Source organism: Perognathus longimembris, chromosome 4 (genome assembly GCF_023159225.1).
Source record: "Perognathus longimembris pacificus isolate PPM17 chromosome 4, ASM2315922v1, whole genome shotgun sequence".
In the NCBI taxonomy this organism is placed as follows: Eukaryota; Metazoa; Chordata; class Mammalia; order Rodentia; family Heteromyidae; genus Perognathus; species Perognathus longimembris.
The window spans coordinates 21,175,283-21,194,119 of NC_063164.1; the positions used below are offsets into that span (position 1 = coordinate 21,175,283).

Sequence of the window (18,837 nt, forward strand, 5' to 3'; positions counted from 1 at the left end):
CCTTGCTCTCCCTTCACACATAATTTAGATGAAACAAGTGAGCCCAGCCTAAAGGAGGCCTTTCCTCACTTGAATGTGCTACAACCATTAGCTCTAGCAGTCATAATTACTACAGTTTGATGATTTTTTTAACTCAGAGATAGAATTACTGTTAGAAGGAAAGGAGGGATATTCATGGGAAACTTGATTCTCTGAGACTTCCCCTTATTAAGAAAGCTTCAGGTTATTAGAATAAAAATAGGGTGGGGAAGTGAGTTCTCGCTAATTCCATGGATTTATGCCTGTGAAAACTGACTATAGCTTGAAAAAATTTAGCTGTGCACATGCATTTGATGAAATTGTTACATGGTCAGTATGTGAAAAGCAAATATTTATTGTCAGAAATAGTCCAGTTCTGCATTTTGGCAGAACACATTTTTACACTGGATGAAAAACATGGCAATCATACTTTTTAGCTAGATATATGTGACTAAGAGATTACAAAATTGAACAGAACATTATTGGTCAGTGTTCATCTATGCTAAAACTTTATTTCCTTTTATTTTTACTTTTTTATTAATGATGCAAAATAGTTTTGTCTCATTGTAACATTTCTGTACATATATATTTTGTGTTTCACTTATAGTTATTCCCTACATTGACTTTTTTAAAATGAATGACTGTTCACTGATTTTTTTTTCATAGAACAATTCAGATGAGTTAATTCTAATCAGAAACAAAGCATAAAACTTGTTTTAAATTCAGTTTATATAATCGCTTCATAAATATTCTTAAGAATTTTGTACCCAAGTATATTTTTTTACTTATAAAAAAAATCAGCAGAGTTTTTTTTAATTTATACTTTTTTCCAGTCCTTGCTCTGTCCCTGAGCTTTTTTTTTTTACTTTATTTATTAATTGAACACAAATTTTTTTGACAAGGTGTTGTGCAAAAAGGGCACAGTTACATAGTAGGGCAGTGTGTACATTTCTTGTGATATCTTATGCTCTGTTTTTCTTTCCCTTCTCTAGGTCAGGTAGACATATATACAATATACAATTTGTCAAGAACATATACAGTAGCCATGTGGCCAGGCCCAAGAAAATTCGCCTAGGGCTTTAAATGTAATGTTGATATTAGACAATATGTCGACGGTAGACTTATATGAACATACATCCATAGCTTTTGAGCTATTGTATTCCACTGAGAGGTCGATTTTTGACCTTTATATGTTGAGTAGTTGTTTGGTTTTAGTTACATGCTGTTGGTTCACTGCCCCAATCCTGTGGGAAATACCATTTGACAAGCAGGTTTTGGTTTCACAGACCTGGTCTCTACATCTCTCCGTCTCCCTTTCTTAACAGTCATATATCAGGGAGATTATGCCCCTTTGTTTTCTGTGTTCTAGGCTTGTCTCGCTCAACATTATTTGTTCGAGTTCTGACCATTTCCCTGCGAATAACAGTATTTCACCATTCCTAATCGCTATGTAGTATTCCATTGTGTATAGGTACCATATTTTTTGGATCCATTCATCTGTGGAGGGGCATCTGGGTTGTTTCCATATTTTGGCTATTGTGAATTGTGCCGTGATAAACATGGAAGTACAAATGTCTTTTTGATATCTTGGGACCTGCTGTTTAGGATAGATGCCTAGGAATGGTATGGCTGGGTCATAGGGTAGGTCTATATTGAGCTTTTTGAGAAACCTCCATACTGTTCTCCAAAGTGGTTGTACTAATTTGCACTCCCACCAACAATGGAGAAGGGTTCCTCTTTCCCCGCACCCCCTCCACCATTTGTTGTTGCCTGAGTTCAGAGTATAGGCCATTCTAACTGGAGTGAGGTGGTATCTCAGGGTTGTTTTTATTTGCATTTCCTTTACTACCAGGGATGTTGAACATTTCCTCATATGTTTCTTTGCCATTTTTATTTCTTCTCTTGTGAAGTCTCTCTTTAGCTCCTTTGCCCATTTCCTAATTCTTTTATTGGGCTTGGAGGGGCTTAGTTTTTTGAGTTCTCTGTAGATGACAGATATTAGGCCTTTGTCTGTTGCTGTGCTGGTAAATATCCTTTCCCATATCGTTGGCTGTCTTTCTATTTTGGTGGCTATGTCCTTAGCTGTGCAGAAACTTTTTAATTTGTAGTAGTCCCATTTGTTGAGTCTTTCCCCTATTTGTTGTGCCCCTGGGACTCTATTCAGGAAGTTCCTTCCTGTGCCTATATGTTCTAGCATCTTTCCTACTCTGTCCTTCAGTAGTTTCAAGGATTCAAGTCTGATATTGAGGTCCTTGATACATTTTGAGTTGATCTTGGTGCATGGTGTTAGGCTTGGGTCTACTATGAGTTTTCTGCATGTGGCTGCCCAGTTCTCCCCGCACCAGTAGTTGAAGAGGCTATGTTTATTCCATTGTATGTCTTTAGCTCCTTTGTCGAATATCAGCTGACTGTAAGAGTGCAGTTTTATTTCTGGATCTTCAATTCTAATCCATTGATCTTCCAGTCTGTTTTTATACCAATACCAGGCTGTTTTTGTTATGATGGCCCTGTAGTAGAGCTTAAAGTCTGGTATTGTGATACCTCCTGCACTGCTTTTTTTGCCTAGAATTGCTTTGGCTATTCTAGGTCTTTTGCTCTTCCATATGAATTTATGGATTGTTTTCTCTATTTCAATGAAGAATGTGACTGGGATTTTGATAGGGATTGCATTGAATTTGTATAACAATTTGGGCAATATGGCCATTTTCACTATATTGATTCTGGCTACCCATGAGCATGGAAGGTCTTTCCATCTCCTTGTGTCTTCTTTGATTTCCCTTATTAGATTTTTATAGTTTTCATTAAATAGGTCCGTCATGTCCTTGGGTAAGTTGATCCCTAGGTACTTTATTATTTTTTTGGCTACTGTAAATGGAATTGTTTCCATAATTTCCTTTTCTGTTTGTAAATTGCTGGTGTACAGAAAAGCTGCTAAATTTTGTGGATTGATTTTTGTATCCTGCTACTTTGCCAAAATGGTTTATTAGGTATAGGAGTTTGGGGATTGAGTTTTTTGGGTCCTTCAGATAAAAGATCATGTCTTCTGCGAACAGGGATAACTTGATTTCTTCCTTGCCAATGTGGATCCCTTTGATGTCCTCCTCTTGCCTTATTGCTATGGCTAGGGATTCCAGCACTATGTTGAAAAGAAGTGGGGAGAGTGGGCATCCTTGTCTTGTTCCTGAGTTTAGGGGGAATGATTTAAGTTTCTCTCCATTTGATATGATGTTAGCAGTTGGTCTGTTGTATATGGCTTTTATTGTTTTGAGGAATGTTCCATCTATTCCTGTTCTCTCCAAAGGTTTTAATAAGTATGGATGTTGTATTTTGTCAAAGGCTTTTGGGCATCGACTGAGATAACAATGTGATTCTTGATTTTAGTTCTGTTTATGTGGTGAATTATGTTGATTGATTTACGGATGTTGAACCATCCTTGTGACTGTGGGATGAAGCCTATTTGGTCATGATGTATAATTTTCTTGATCAGTTTCTGGATCCTGTTAGCTAATATTTTATTGAGGAGCTTTGTCTCTACGTTCATTAGTGATATTGGTCTGTAGTTCTCTTTTTTTGTTGGGTCTTTGCCTGGTTTGGGAATGAGTATGATATTAGCTTCATAGAATGAGTTTGGGATTTATCCCTCTGCGGAAGAGTTTGAGGAGTATTGGTATTTAGCTCCTCACTAAAGGTTTTGTAGAATTCGTTGGTGAATCCATCTGGGCCTGGGCTTTTCTTTGTTGGGAGGTTCTTGATTACCTCCTGTATCTCACTGTAAGTTATTGGTTTATTTAGTTGATTTATTTCTTCTTGGTTCAGTTTGGGCAGTTTATACTTCTCTAAGAATTGATCCATTTCTGTAAAATTATTGTTTTCTACTGAATAGAGGTTCTGGAAATAGCTCCTTATGATTGTTTGAATATCGTGTGTACTTGTTGTAATTTTTCCAGTGGAGTCCCTGATTTTACGTATATGAGTCTCTTCTCTTTTATTTTTATAAGTCTTGTGAGGGGTCTGTCAATTTTATTTATTTTCTCAAAGAACCAGCTTTTAGTCTTATTTATTTGTTTAATGGTCTTTCCATTTTCAATCAGATTTATCTCTTCTTTAATCTTTGTGATCTCTCTCCTCCTAGTCATTTTAGATTCGGTCATTTCTTGTTTCTCCAGTTGTTTTAGCTTCATCATGAGGTATTCACCTGCTCTGCTTCCATTCTTTTAATGTGTGTGCTGAGGGCAATGGTCTTGCCCCTCAGTACTGCCTTAGCTGTGTCCCATAGGTTTCTTTGTGATGTATTTTCATTGTCATTGTGGCTTATGAATTAGTTGATTTCATCTTTAATTTGTTCTGTGGCCCATGTGTTGGATAACAGTGTGGGGTTTAGCCTCCAAGAATGTGTATAGCCTCTGTGGTAACCATTGTTATTGAGGGTTACCTTTAATCCACTGTGATCAGTTATAATACATGGGATGACGTCAGTACTTTTGTATTTGCTGAGCTTCTTTGTGTGGGCTATGACATAGTCTATTTTGGAGTATGATCCATGTGCTGCTGAGAAGGTGTATTGGGTCTCAGTAGGGTGGAAGATTCTGTATAGATCTGTCAGATCCATTTGGGATATGGTGTTACTTAGGTCCTCAGCTCCCTTGCTGATCCTCTGGGTGTTGGATCTGTCTCTTGGGGAGAGTGGGGTATTTAGGTCTCCCACTATGATTGTGTTTGCGTCTATCTTGTTCTGTAATTCTGTGAGAATTTGCTTGACATATGTGGGGCCTCTTTTGTTAGGTGAGTATACATTTATCACCGTGATGTCTTGATTCTGGATTTTTCCTTGTATTAAAATGTAGTGTCCTTTGTCTTTTTGAGTTGATTTTAATGAAAAGTCCAGCTTGTCTGAGATCTGGATGGCTACACCTGCCGTTTTGGTAGGTGCGTTTGCTTGGAAGATCTTGCTCCATCCTTTCATTCGAAGCCTATTTTTGTCCCTTGCTGTAAGGTGGGTCTCTTGTAGACAACAGATGCCAACTTTTTGTTTGCGGATCCATTCTCCCAGTCTGCTCCTCTTTATTGGAGAGTTTATACCATTTATATTCAAAGAGATCAAGGACAGGAGTGTTTTTTCTCCTTCCATTTTCTTGTTGGGCTGTTTTTTCCTCTTTTTTTTTTTTTTTTTCTTGTCTTTAGTGAGCTGTTCTTTCTGTTGGACTTTGGCTATTGTAGTTTCATTCTGTTTCTGTCTTGTTTCTTGTACGATCTCTGTTGGGTGGGGCTCCCCTCTTAGAATTCGCTGTAGGGCTGGTTTTTTATTCACATACTCCTTTAGCTCCTCTTTGGTGTGGAAAGATCTGGTTTTCCCTTCGAATGTGAGCTCCAATTTCGCTGGGTATTTGATCCGAGGTTGCATTATTGTTAGCCTGAAGTACTTGGATGGTGTTCTTCCACTCACTTCGTGTTTGGTAAGTTTGTGTGGATAGGTCTGCTGTTATTCCAATCCTCTTCCCATTGTAGAAAATTTATTTCTTCGCTTTGGCTGAATTCAGAATTTGCTCTTTAATCCTGAGGTCTGAAGTCTTGAATATTATGTGCCTTGGGGTGGCTTTTCTGGGGTCTGGCCTGCCTGGTGTTCTATAGGCTTCGGTTACCTGGATGGGGTCCCTTGTGAGATTGGGGAAGTTTTCTGCAATAACTTTATTGAGAACATGTTTAAGCCCTCTGCTTTGGTATTCGGCTCCTTCTTCTATTCCAATTATGCCCAGATTATATCTCTTGTCTTTGTCCATTAGTTCCTGGATTAGTCTGCCCTGAAGCTTCACCATTTCTTGGAGTGTGGTAATTTTTTGGTTGTTGTCTGCTGCTTCATCGTCCAGGCGAGAGATTCTGGATTCAATATGGTCAATTCTTTGTGTGGTGGATTCAATTGCGGAGTTTATGGATGTCAGAGAGCTATTTATGGTTGTCAGATCAGCTCTGATCGTGGAAATTTCTTCCTTTAAAGAGTTGTATTTTAAATGTATTTTTTCATGCATTTTACTTCTCAGGATGTTAAGGTCTTCTTTAACGGAGGTTTGCATTGTATCCATTTTTGCTTCCATTTCTTTCTTGGCTTCCTGGATGTCCTTTAAGACTTCTACTCTAAACTCCTGGAATTGTTTTCTGATTTCGTTTCTGACGCTTTCCATCATTTCTGTTAACATGACCTCATTTGCCTTTTTATTCTCCATCTCCTCTTCAGTCGTGCTGCTTTTTGGAGCTGGCGAGTTAGCTTGCCCTTTGGTGAACTGTGTTATATTTCTTTGTGATTTGCACATCTGGAGATCTGTGGGTGGCTTCCCTGGTTTGGTTTTGTGCTGGCTCCCGCTGGTCCATCAGTGGGAGCCTTGTGCCCTGGTGTCCTGGCTCTGGGTTTGGGTTTGGCTGTTGGACCTTGCTTCCCAGTGGGTGAGTGTGACCTTCTTGGTTGTTGCTGAGGTGGTCACTCTCCCTGCACTTGGAGGCCGGTAGGTTCTGTGTCTTTCTCTGCTGGACAGTGTCCTGCCGCTGTGCTGTGCTGACCCAGCGTGCCCCTGTTGGGGGTTTGCTGGTAGCTGATTCATCATGGCGTGGAGGCTTATCTCTTCTTTGGTTCTTTTTTCCACTCTGTATCTTGGTCAGAGGAGCTCACCTCTCAGGCAGTCTTCCTATGTGGACCGCTCCGGGGCCAGTGTTGTTGGGGTGTGGCCCACCCACTTGTGCGAAATGCACCAGACTGAGTGGGCACAAGCTGATGGAGAGCTCTGCCCTCCTGTGTAGGTGTGCCTACCAGAGCGGGCACTGCCGCTGTGGCCCCGCCCACCTGAGTGGGGTACACCTACCAGAGCGAGCCCCGGGTTGTTGGGTTGTGCTTGCACCCTCACGTGAGTCCTCTGTGGGGGGCGGTATGTGTGGGGCCCAGTGGGATCACCTGTCCAGGCGCAAGTTAGCGCCCTCAGACTGCGCCTCCGCTGCGAGGGGGCACGTGATCAGGCCCGGGTGTCCCTGCTGTGCTGGTATTGCCCACCAGCGGCTGTGATTTTAGTTGTAAAAGTCCATCCCCTGGCCCCTGTTGGGAAGGGGACAGGGCCGGCTCCTGGGTGGCCTTGGGGCTGCTCCGCCCTTCCCCTGCTAAACTGACTCCCAGCGCCTGATGGGAGCTTCCGGCCTGATTTGGGGGTTCTTTGTTCCCTCAGGTGGGGAGGGGGAGGGAGGGAGATCTAGCTTCTTTGTAGGGTTTGGGTCTCTGATAGCTGGTCTCCCGTTGGGGGAGGGGGTAATGGGGGACTCACTGGTCCTGGATTGTGTGTCTGTCCCGCACCGCCGTTGGTCCTTCGGGTGTGGCGAAAGGTCGTGGTGGTGTCCCCGGCTCTCCTGTTCTGCACCGCTGGGTTCCCCAGCCGCTTACGTCTGTTCCCGGTGTGGACCCGAACTTCCTGTTGTCGCTGTCGCTGTGTGTCTTGGTCTGCACTCTCCCTGGTGTCTGTGGAGTCCCGCTGTCTGTACTCTGCGCTTCTGGCAGCCTGTTTGCCGATCGCCGGGTCCCCTTCCCCAGCCTGGCCCTGTTCAGGCCAGGGTCGGCTGGTGGGGGGAGGGTGCCCCGTAGATTCTCCAGCTCCTTGTGGGTTTTCGGCTCTTCTTTTTTGCTCCTTTTTGTTTTCCTGCTTTTCTCCACTGCTTCTGGCTGCTGGTTTTTCTGGGTTCTTGATGGGGTGTTGGGTGCTGGAGTTCCCAGCTCGCTATTCAGTTGGAGCGAGTGGGGGTGCCTCCCTACTGTGGCGGCACCATCTTCCCTCCACCTCCCAAGTATATTTCTGAAAAATAGTCAAGAGTTAAGTGTTACTTTTTGTTTTCCAGTTAATTTGTGTTTACTCGCTTTAGGAAGTCTGAGTAAAATGCAAAATATGGAAGCATTCATTGAAATTTTATTGCAACCTGCAACAGAACATATGAAAAATGCTGAAATTATGAACAGTTCTTATAATTGTAAATTCTGAGTAGTTTGGATAACATCAAATATGTAACACTTGGATTCTGTAGCAGTCAAAATACCATTAAAACACATCTAACAAAAGCTGTCCTATATTTTGTATGGTAACAAGTGGGAACTGTGGAATAGAAAATTAATTCCTATATTAACTTACAGAAAACATTCCACAGCCTTGAAGACTTTTTGTGATAGCCTGTGACCTTTATCTTTAGTAAATTCCTGAAATTTTGGATATATTACTAGACAGCCCCAAATCTTTAATATATTCCCTAATTTTTCTTTCTACTAATATGACAGAATCCCCTGAGTCATTATCAAAATGAGACTGAATAGTAGTAATTTTGAAATTTGTATCCACACATTAATCATGATGGATAGGTTATTTGGATATATTTCACCATTTGAAAACATTTCTTGAGTACCCTCTGTGATGTATTAACTGAGAATCAGAGTTGTTTGTATGCATGTGTCTTTGTGTATGCGTGTTTGTGTGTGTGTGTGTGTGTGTGTGTGTGTGTGCGTGCATGCACACACTGGGGCTTGAACTCAGGGATTTATCCTTTTGTTTAACCTTTTTGCTCAAGACACGACTGCTTGAGCACACATCCACTTCAGGTTTATTGACTTTTCTTCCTAAACTGGCATTGACCCAGTATCCTCAGATTTCAGCCTCCTGAGTAGCTAGGATTGTAGGCATGATCTACAGGTTCCTTGATGATCACAGATCTTTTTGGAATAGCAAATTCAAATTAATGAGGATAATTTTGCATATTGTAAGATTGTTAATATTTATCTGGAATAATAACAAAAATTAATATATTCTATACTGTGCAAATGTTTCATGTAAGTACTTTAATCCTCACAACAACCTGCATGACAGGTTCTGCTATGGCTGTCCAATCTGTGGGATCAGTGTCATTGGGCCTTTATAATGGGAGGAAAGTGAAGTCTACTTAAATAATTTGCTCAGAATACACAGCTGACAAGCAACTACCTTTAAAATCTATGCCCATATTCATTCTACCACTTCACGTATGCTCTGAATAAGGTGAGAATAGAGTCTTAAATTTGCACAATGTCCTGCTAGCTTCTAAATAATTCTATAAACTTACTAGATGTTAGATATAAATTTTTAAAGTAAGTCAATTGGATTACACTAATCAATAAATTCCCATAGACCTCTGATACTTTTTTCTGAAGAAGTCTAAGAATCTTTGAAGGCTACATGGCTTCCTTGCATATCTTAGCTTCTACTTGCCCATATGATCCAGGGGAGAGGACAGGTGTAAATGTCCTCCTCTAAATAGCCACACTAAGGAATGAAATCCAACTTCTACCAATCATTAGCAAGGTGACTTGGACTAAGCTACTTGATCCTGCATATTCAAAATGGAATGAAAAAAAGTATATATCCCATAGGATTCAATTGGCCAACCAATGTCAAAGTAATATATTCAGTGTCTAGTGTGGTCTAAGTACTGGGTCTATGAACTAAGGCACTAGCATTGACACTGTGGACCCTCCTGAACTGTTTTCCCAGAGTGATCAAAGGAGCTCTAGTATAGGAAAGGGGATTTCATTTCTAACCAATCAGCATCCCTCTATCATATGAATGTTCTTTATTCATCTTTAAACTTCCAAGGACTCCAGTTTAATTTTGGCATTGCCTCTTCTAATATCTGCTTGCCTCCTTGTGCTTTACACTTTAATTTAAAGAGCAATTCTATTTTAAAGGAATCTACCTAGAAATGTGACTCTAATGAGCTCTTCCAGTAGAAAATCCTATCTTAATGACTGTGTTGTGAAGAATTGTTTTATGAGCAATCTGAAGACAATTCAGCACTCTTATTCAAGAATAAGGTGATCATAATAATGAATAATTTGTAAATATGCATGTTCAGAGTGATGCTTTCTATATAGAAAGCAACCATGCAAGTTTCTTTTGATAGTTTAGGAAGTAGACCTGTTTTCGTTTTCATTGGTGTGAGAGGACCTGCTTTTTAATTGTTCACAGCCAGGATGGCCTTACTTGGATGAAGGAAGGGCACTAACACTTTTTTGTTTGTTCCCCTTCTAACCTTATCTCTTCTCAGTGGTCTCATCTCTTAATATCATCTTGGGGTTTAGGAATTCAACATGTGAATTTGGAGGGTCCACAAACATTACATCTTGGTAAACATTAGTTCTCCCTTGGTCTATCTGAATAACTATTCCTGAACAAGTTTAAGAGATCTACGAATTAAAGTTCCATCTGGATGCTGTTTATTTGATGGTGTCGTTAGGCACCCAACTTACAAAATCTGAGACCCAGTATCATTCTCATTATTCATTTACCAAGGATGACTATTTTACTTCAATACTATATTAGAAATTATTTTCTCCAGAATATTCCCTCTAGCCTAGGATAGTAGAAGAATCAGACTCTTTTGCATATATGAGACATAGGAGAGTCTTAAGTAATCAAATAATTCCTGTGACACAATAGTAAGTGGTATAAGCCAGGACAACTGAAGATCAGATATATTCAAATGATAGAAAATTTAGGCAGGATATGGTGGCTTATTTCTGGAATGCCAGCTACTCAGAAAGTGAGTAGCTGGATAAAGTGAGCCCAGGATAAAAGCTAGCAGGACTTTATCTCAAGAATAAGCCTGATGTGTGATTCAGATCTATAATTTCAGCTGCATGAAGACATAAGAGGAGTGTGGTCTGAGGCAAGGCCCTCGAAAAAATGTTTAAGACCCTATCTCAAAAATATATAGAGCAAAAAGAAACAGCCAGTGGGTTGAGTCAGGTGATAGAGCCACTGTCTAATAACCACAAAGCCTCAATTCAAACCCACTACTACCCATTCTTTGTGTTGAAAAGGAAAGAGGGGGTATGAGAATGACTGGCTTCTGTTAATGTGAGGCCTGGGGAAAGAATATGGAAAATGAATGTAGCTTATGATCTTCCCGGTAGCACCCTTTATTCTTCAGCCATATTACTCACCCTCCATATTGTGGCCGAGCCTTCCTCATTCAGTGCCGTTTTTGTCCAGCTCATTCTCAGAATTGGACACAAAATGTGGAAAATCGAGTCACTCTCCTTTTGAAGCAACTTTCTTATCGGTACACTGGGTATTGCATAATATGCAAACATATAGAGCCATTCTTGCATCTAACCTTTTTACTTTTTCAATCTTGCCACACTCATTGACCCTCCCATTACATTTCAGAAATACACAATAACCTACCTTTGTCCAAATGCACATGTTACCAATGCAGTTTCACCGGCCTTTCCATGCTTCATGCCAGTCTAGTTCAGTTTACATCACATATCTCTCCATTTATCAATTAATTTCTGTTATCCTTAAGACAGAGATACTTCCTCCCTCTCCAGTGCATTGAGCATGATACATGAGTGCAGTTGAATATTGACATAATTTCAACACACTTTGTAAATTCTGATGTGTACATGTTGTGAACAATGAATGTGTAATGAAAATATCTTAAAGAATGAAGCTACTTGGGAGATAAGAAAAGATTTATCTCTATTATCATTCCATCTATTTGTCTGTGACCCTTTAAGTCATATAAGGGCCCTATCTTCTATGGCGTTATGTCAGGAATTTCTAACTTTGTATACTCCAAACCAAAAGCACAATTTAGGAAACAGGATACACATCACATTAAAACCATTTGTGAGTTGATTTCGGAAAACACTAATATATACGGTGTCACCTAATGGCTGACTGATTGGATCATTTCAGATGGCATCTCTACCAGTTGTGTTTAAGGGGCATTTCTATGGAGTCTGGCTGGTGATGCTGTTTGAAGCAATCGTCTCTTTATACTACACCAGTATACGGTTCATAATTTTTTGACCTGTGTGATTTATGTGTCTGTTTTTACCGCTTTTGTTTTGATATCGGAAACCATTAATCCTTCAGAGCCCTGCAGTTGTAATGCTAACTGCCAACGGCACTGATTTGCAACTGGCATGGGAGTGTGCTTCGAACATTTGATAATAATTCTGATTGATTTTGAGTGAGAATAATTTTTCACCACTGAAATTGTCAAATATAAAATTTTCTCTAATTCCTGTAAAAAAAATCCTGATCAAATCCAAGCCTCTGAATTTATTGTTGGTTTTACATGAATGTTTTAGTTAAGGACAGTGCTTAGCAACTCTTGATTTTCCATTATGAAGGATACTAAACTATTTATTACTTCTAGGGACCTTTATGAATTTATATATCACTGTGTGTGTGTGTGTGTGTGTGTGTGTGTGTGTGTGTGTGCACCCATGTGCACTCGAGTTGCAGGAAAAAGCCAACTATGTCTCATTAGCAATTAGCAATATATCTTATTTTTAATTTCTCCCTGTGGTTTATGAAGATAACATATTAAAGTCTTATTTGTGGGTCATTATAAACAGTATAATTCCACTTGTGGGTTCTATAATGACAGCTAATGTCATAAATGCCTTTATAAAAATTATATTCTTTAAAACCACTAGGGGATACTTCATTTGCTGAATAATTGACAAAAAGATTATATAATTATTCAGCTCTGGTTGCATTTTATGCTAATTTGAAAACCATTGCTTCTCAGTGTTTTTTTAAAAATTATAAATAGATATTTTTGTTTGGAGTGGGTGGGTATGGGGGTAAATGACAATAAGTAGAAAAGATGGAGAAGAAAATGATGGAGGGAGAAGAAATATATAAGTCATCCTAAGCACATGCTAGCTTATCTTCTAAGTTACATGCATACTTTTCAAATGCAAATGTTTAAAAAAGCTTATCAAACACTTGGAAAAATGATATTAAATACTGCTTATAGTCATTCATTCTTCTTCAGAGAGTCTTATGAGAAAGAAGCCCAAAGTTTCCCCATTTCAACAGATTTCTTCTAATTTTGAACATATTCTAGGATATATTTTCACATTAAGAAATAAATTCTTTTAAATGAACACCAAGAAACTCCTTCTTAGAATATGGAAAAGTCTAGGCATTAAGTGATTCTCTTTGTGGAATTTTATTTATTTGTTTATTTTATTTTTAGGGAATGATGTACCTGGAAGAAAGACGACTTGTTCATCGGGATTTGGCAGCTCGAAATGTCTTAGTGAAATCTCCCAACCATGTGAAAATTACAGACTTTGGACTCGCCCGACTCTTGGAAGGAGATGAAAAAGAATATAATGCTGATGGTGGAAAGGTAGTATGTTTTCAAAGGGATAGTACTATACAATATTGTATATTTGTTTATCTTCTCATACTTTTTAGGATATAAACATGATCCTAAGGTTTAGGAGATGATAAAATTTCTGTTCTACCATTTTCATTTTCTCTTGGCCAAAACCAAAAGTAGACTACAAGTATCTACCTTACCATTTATCAAACTTAGCCAAAATAAAGAGATGGATATCTGGACCAGGAAGTGGGTGGGTCGTTAAAGACTAATGTAACACAGGTCCATAGAAATTATTATGATGCTAAGGGCAGAGGGATAATACTTACACTGAAACAATCTCTCCTAGACTAAAGCAATACTTGACTGTTACCAAGAATCATAACTCATTTGAAGGTTGACCTTGCTCTATAACTGAATCACAATTATGTTGTTCAGTTTCATTTGGTTTTGTTTATTGCCTCTATTATACTGTATGATTTACCTACAGGATCTGTTGCATGATCCTATTACAATATGAACTACTATATCCCAGAGGGCTTGCCAGAGCTGCCTTCTCATTTTCCTTTCAGCTCCTACCTGACCATTGTGTTCCTGTATCACTCATATGCCATGGTCTCAGGCCATACCTCTGTTCTACCTCTTATATTTTCTCATTAACTCAGTATTTAGCTTGTTTCTTGGATAACCAGTTAGGGTCATTTTCATATAAAAATCCTTCTAACTTGCCCAGGGAAAACTTAGGACAGGCCAATGAAATCAAACAAATGCAATCTTGACTTAGGGTGATCTGTAAGATCATATCAACAAAAAATGTCATTTTCATGTATATATATGTTTGTTATATATCATATGCTTTATATATAGGCTGTGCAATGATATAAATATCTTTGCAATGACAAAGTTCCAAATGCTTCCCATTGACATTTTACCCTTAAATTGTTATACAACACTGTATGTAATCTTATTACAAAGTGAAATAACATTCAAAAAACAATTTTTAAATCTCCAGTTTTGGGGCTGGGAATATGGCCTAGTGACAAGAGTGTTTGCCTTGTATACATGAAGCCCTAGGCAACACATCTATAGAAAATGGCCAGAAGTGGCGCTGTGGCTCAAGTGGCAGAGTGCTAGCTTGAGCACAAAGAAGCCAGAGACAGTGCTCAGGCCCTGAGTCCAAGCCCAAGACTGGCAAAAAATAAAAATAAATAAAATAAATTTAAAAAATAATAAATCTCCAGTTTTGAACAATTGTATGGCCTTTTCTTGATTTTTATTAGCCTATTTTGCCTGCTTAGTACCAAATTGCAAGAGTTTGAGAGCACAGTTTTGAAATTCACTAGAAGACTGTACAGAAGTAGAAGTCTATAAATCACATGACTTCACTTGTCTTAAGAACATACAGCTGTAAGATTTGTCTAAAGCAAGATTCATTACAGCTTTAAATGCCTGGTAACCATTAAGTTTTTATCAAGCCACCTGTGATTTAAACTTTCTTTTAAATACAATGTCCATCGTCCATAAAGTCTGCTACCCCGTGCCCATAGGGAAATTACTTTCAATGTGTCTTCTGTTCCCTTTCACTGAATACTGTGATTCTGTCGTGTGGTTACCTTGGTGTCACCTTGGTGAGCAGCCAACCTCATGATTTCAAAGACCTATTTAGTTTTAAGCTTTCAACTGCAAAGTAGAAGTGTTTATCTTTATTTCATAGAATCTAATTATATTCCCAGCTTTATTCTGCTGCCCTTCGAGTTGAAACGCATTCTGCTGACCCATCAACAGCAGTATGTGGGTTGGGTTGTTTTTCTTGTAGTGATGATGGATTTGTGCTGATCCCCTCACATTCTTTTATGCACTAGTTCCTGTACATATTTTCAAAACTGAATAACCAAGACAGGGGAGGTCCTTTCTGGCCAGAGAACAGAGCAAAGCTAACTTTGTACTTCATGATTTTAGGCAATTTAGTAATCAAATTATATGGGAGGAGAAGAAGGGATAAGTTTTGAAAGAATTCATTGTACTTAGATAGCAAGCTGTCTGAAAATGAAAAGGGGTCACTGAAAGTACAAAGCATCTAATTTATTTGACCCAGTATAGTATATGGATTTGTTTTTAGATGCACCTACTTAGTTATGGGTTTAATTAAATTTAATAAATTTGCAATTTAAAAATAAATGTACTAAATTTCAATTTATTTGTTCTCCATCTTGAAAAATAGCCTTTTAGATGTATATTTTTAAATACCTAATATGTAATTGTACTGGTTCTAGAGCTTTGACTTCATAGTCTGGGTGCTCTCTCTGATTTTTTTCTACGTGTATGCATCTTTTATTTATTTATTTTTCTTAAGGCTAGTGCTCTACCACTTTTGAAATTTCAGTGGCTCATTAGATATTAGAATCTCACAGGATTCTCTGCCCAGGCTGGCTTCAAGCTGTGCTCCTCATATCTCAGCCATCTAAGTAGCTAGGATACAGGCAGGAGCCACCTACATTCAGGAAAAAAATAAAATAAAATACCATACACATACACACATACACACTGAGGTCAGTCCATGGATTAGCATTTGCTACATATACAAGGATATATATTCATATTATACATGATTACCTATGTGTTATTTTGTTTTTAGATGCCAATCAAATGGATGGCCCTTGAGTGTATACATTACCGGAAATTCACCCATCAGAGTGATGTTTGGAGCTATGGTAAATAAATATTCCTGTGAATTAAAATTTTAAAGCAAAAATAAATATATTTAGTTCATGTAAGTTATTTGATATTACATTTATTGTATTGTGGTAGCAATATGTATTTTAGGTATTTGTGTTTGCTTCTGTGGTACTGAGGAATCAAACGCAGGGCTTCATGCATGCTAGGCAAGCACTCTGCCACTAAGCCCAGCCTGGAATCTTTATTTCATAAGCTTTTCACTCTTGTTTAGAAGCATTAAAGAATATTGTTATCTGCTTTGTTATTTTCTGCTTTTCTGAAATATAAAATACCAATATTTGTTGAAATGTCTAAGTAAGCCAGGCAAGTTTAGAAATATTTTGATAGAATTTTCAGCAACTCTTTGAGGACAACTTTGAACCTAATGAATGTGAAAAGACAAAATAAAAGCAAAACTATCCTTTTCTTTGTTTTTTTATTGAGATTTGTTTTTTATAGTAGATTGCTATAGTTAATTGTTTTTTAATAGTAAATTGTTATTGTCATGACAAATTAATTACTGAAAGTAATAAATAGAACTGCTAATTTCAGCTTTTCATTTACAAGAACTTTAAAGTAGCAGAAATGTTACTGAATAAGGAATATGAGCTTGAGTGATTGAAATTTGCAACTGGAACACTCATTTTATTACATTTAATTATATAAACATGTGCAAACACATTATTTCAGGTGTTTTGTTTGTTGTTGTTGCTTTTTTGTTGTTTGTTTGTTTGGTGCTGGTCCTGGGACTTTAACTCAGGACCTGGGTCCTATCTTGGAGCTTTATTGCCCAAGGCTATTGCTCTACCACTTGGGCCACAGCTTCAATTCAGCTTTTTTGCTGGTTAATTGGAGTAAGAGTCTCACAGACTTTCATGTTTCAGAAAGCTTCAAATGATGATTCTCAGATCCCAGCCTTCCGAGTAATTAGGATTACAGGCATGAGCCACCAGTGCCTGGATCACTATCTTTTGAGCTATGCTATTTAGCAACTCTGTGACTAAACTTAGTAAGAATCAGTTCCCTTCCCAAGCTTAAATATACCATGCAAGACTAGCACTTATTGAATTCTCATTTAAGTAGAAATAATTGCACTTAAAAGTATGTATAGTACAATTAATTTTATTGAAATTTAATTTAGTTTTTCCCTTTTAGAATACTAAGCCATTCAATCACTAAAGGACTTACAGCTCTTATCTAGGAAAGAATTATTAACATTAAAAATATTATAAGACATTTCAGTAAAGTAAAATCCCCCTCGTCTATCTACACCATTTCTACACCATAGGAGGTGTTAAAAATGAAAAAAAAGGGGCTGTACATATTTCTGAAAGCAAAAAAATTATATTTGCATATTTGCCATTCAGATAAATATATGGGAGAAAAATTACTTAGTGTGATTAATAGAGAAGCAAATATATCACACATTATATGCCAGATTTTTTCTATTGTATAATATAGGTTAACAATGGTTTCACCTTATATGATACACATTTAGCATACATACATTAATTGATAGATCTTCTACATTATGACAGATTTATATATTGTTGCATAATATACATTAGTATACCATATATGTATGCCCTTTCTTTTTTTCCTGTACTTTTTATACTCATGTTTATTTAAAATTAGAACTAGAAATCTGCTGTGGGCAGATTTTGAATGACCTCAGAACAAATTTAAAAAGAAGAAGCATATGGCAGAACAGTGATATTTTTAGTAGTAAAATTTGTGTTTGGGGCGAGAATTCGGTTAGAGAAACAATCATAATTTTATGTTGAATTGCAAGATCTCAGGAGCTGTTCAGTAAAAATAAGGCAGGAAAGGAGATAGTGCTCTGTTATCAAAAGATAGCCCAGGGAGTCACTGTGCTTTCATAAGGTACTTTACTGTTTTTATGATATATAGCAGTATATTGCAAAAGATACACAAGACAGAGAAAGGTAGATTATCTTGTTTATATCAGACTTTTAAGGAAAATTAACACACAGTATATCCTTACATTGATAAGAATGTGTCTTCGCTCTGGTAGAATCAGGACTCCTGATTTTTAAATGTTTCTGATTCAGTTTTCTGAAATTATCCTTTTGATTGAAGCCAATGTAAAGGACAGTTGTGTCATACCGATGGGTTAATACCCAGGAGAGATATAATTGGTTTGTTAGTGGATAGTTTTAATATTTCTGCTGCTGATTTTGTATTGTGCTTTTAGTTATTGGATTTTGTTATCTTGATTTGTCATTGTGATGGCGTTAGCATATTTTGGAAGCTGTGGGGTACATGTTACAGGATTCTTTTTTTTCATAACTGTATATATCAGTCAGTAAAGTAGCATTGAATATGTATTCTAAATCTGACTGAATAAGTAGAAATAGGAAGTAAATGATTCCTCACCTGTCCTAACTTGCTTTGTGGACACCTAACTGTAATACTTGGTTCTAATGGAGGAATACTTTGTAAGCAAAATGAAAGATTCAATAGGTATCATTAAATTGTGTTGCTAGATACATATGTACATTGTACTTAAAATCAAAGGATGCAAATATTAACAAAATGTTCAGGTAATTGTTAATGTTTCTACTATGAGGATAATTTGAAACTCACATGTACTTTAATAATGTAAGATTAAAACCTTTAAGGCCACGATGTCTGTTATGTGCTTCAATTTAAAGAAATACATTATAGATGGTGGTGGAAAAGAAAGTCTAATTAATGCTATTATGTATACTATGTATTCCATCAATCAATAACTCATGCTATATTATTAATTATACCCATCAAGCTATTTCTAATTTACAAAACCTTTTTCCTTGGATCAGAAAGTGTGTCAGTATAGAGAAGTTGCCTAAGATCTACAAAGCACAAAGCTTTATCCCTAGTACTGCCCTCTGTAAAGTCCTTTTACAACCATTTAAGTTACTTTCTCAG

General features: G+C 37.6%; 1 protein-coding gene across 3 annotated transcripts in view; it reads left to right on the forward strand.

Moving 5' to 3' along the window:
• Positions 1-18,837, forward strand: part of Erbb4 (erb-b2 receptor tyrosine kinase 4) — a 975,681-nt gene that overhangs the window by 918,837 nt on the left and 38,007 nt on the right. For all 3 annotated transcript variants that reach the window (XM_048344825.1, XM_048344826.1, XM_048344827.1), the window contains 2 exons: positions 13,063-13,218; positions 15,827-15,902. In XM_048344825.1, coding sequence (XP_048200782.1) covers positions 13,063-13,218; positions 15,827-15,902 — 232 coding nt within the window. The remainder of the gene's footprint in view (positions 1-13,062; positions 13,219-15,826; positions 15,903-18,837) is intronic.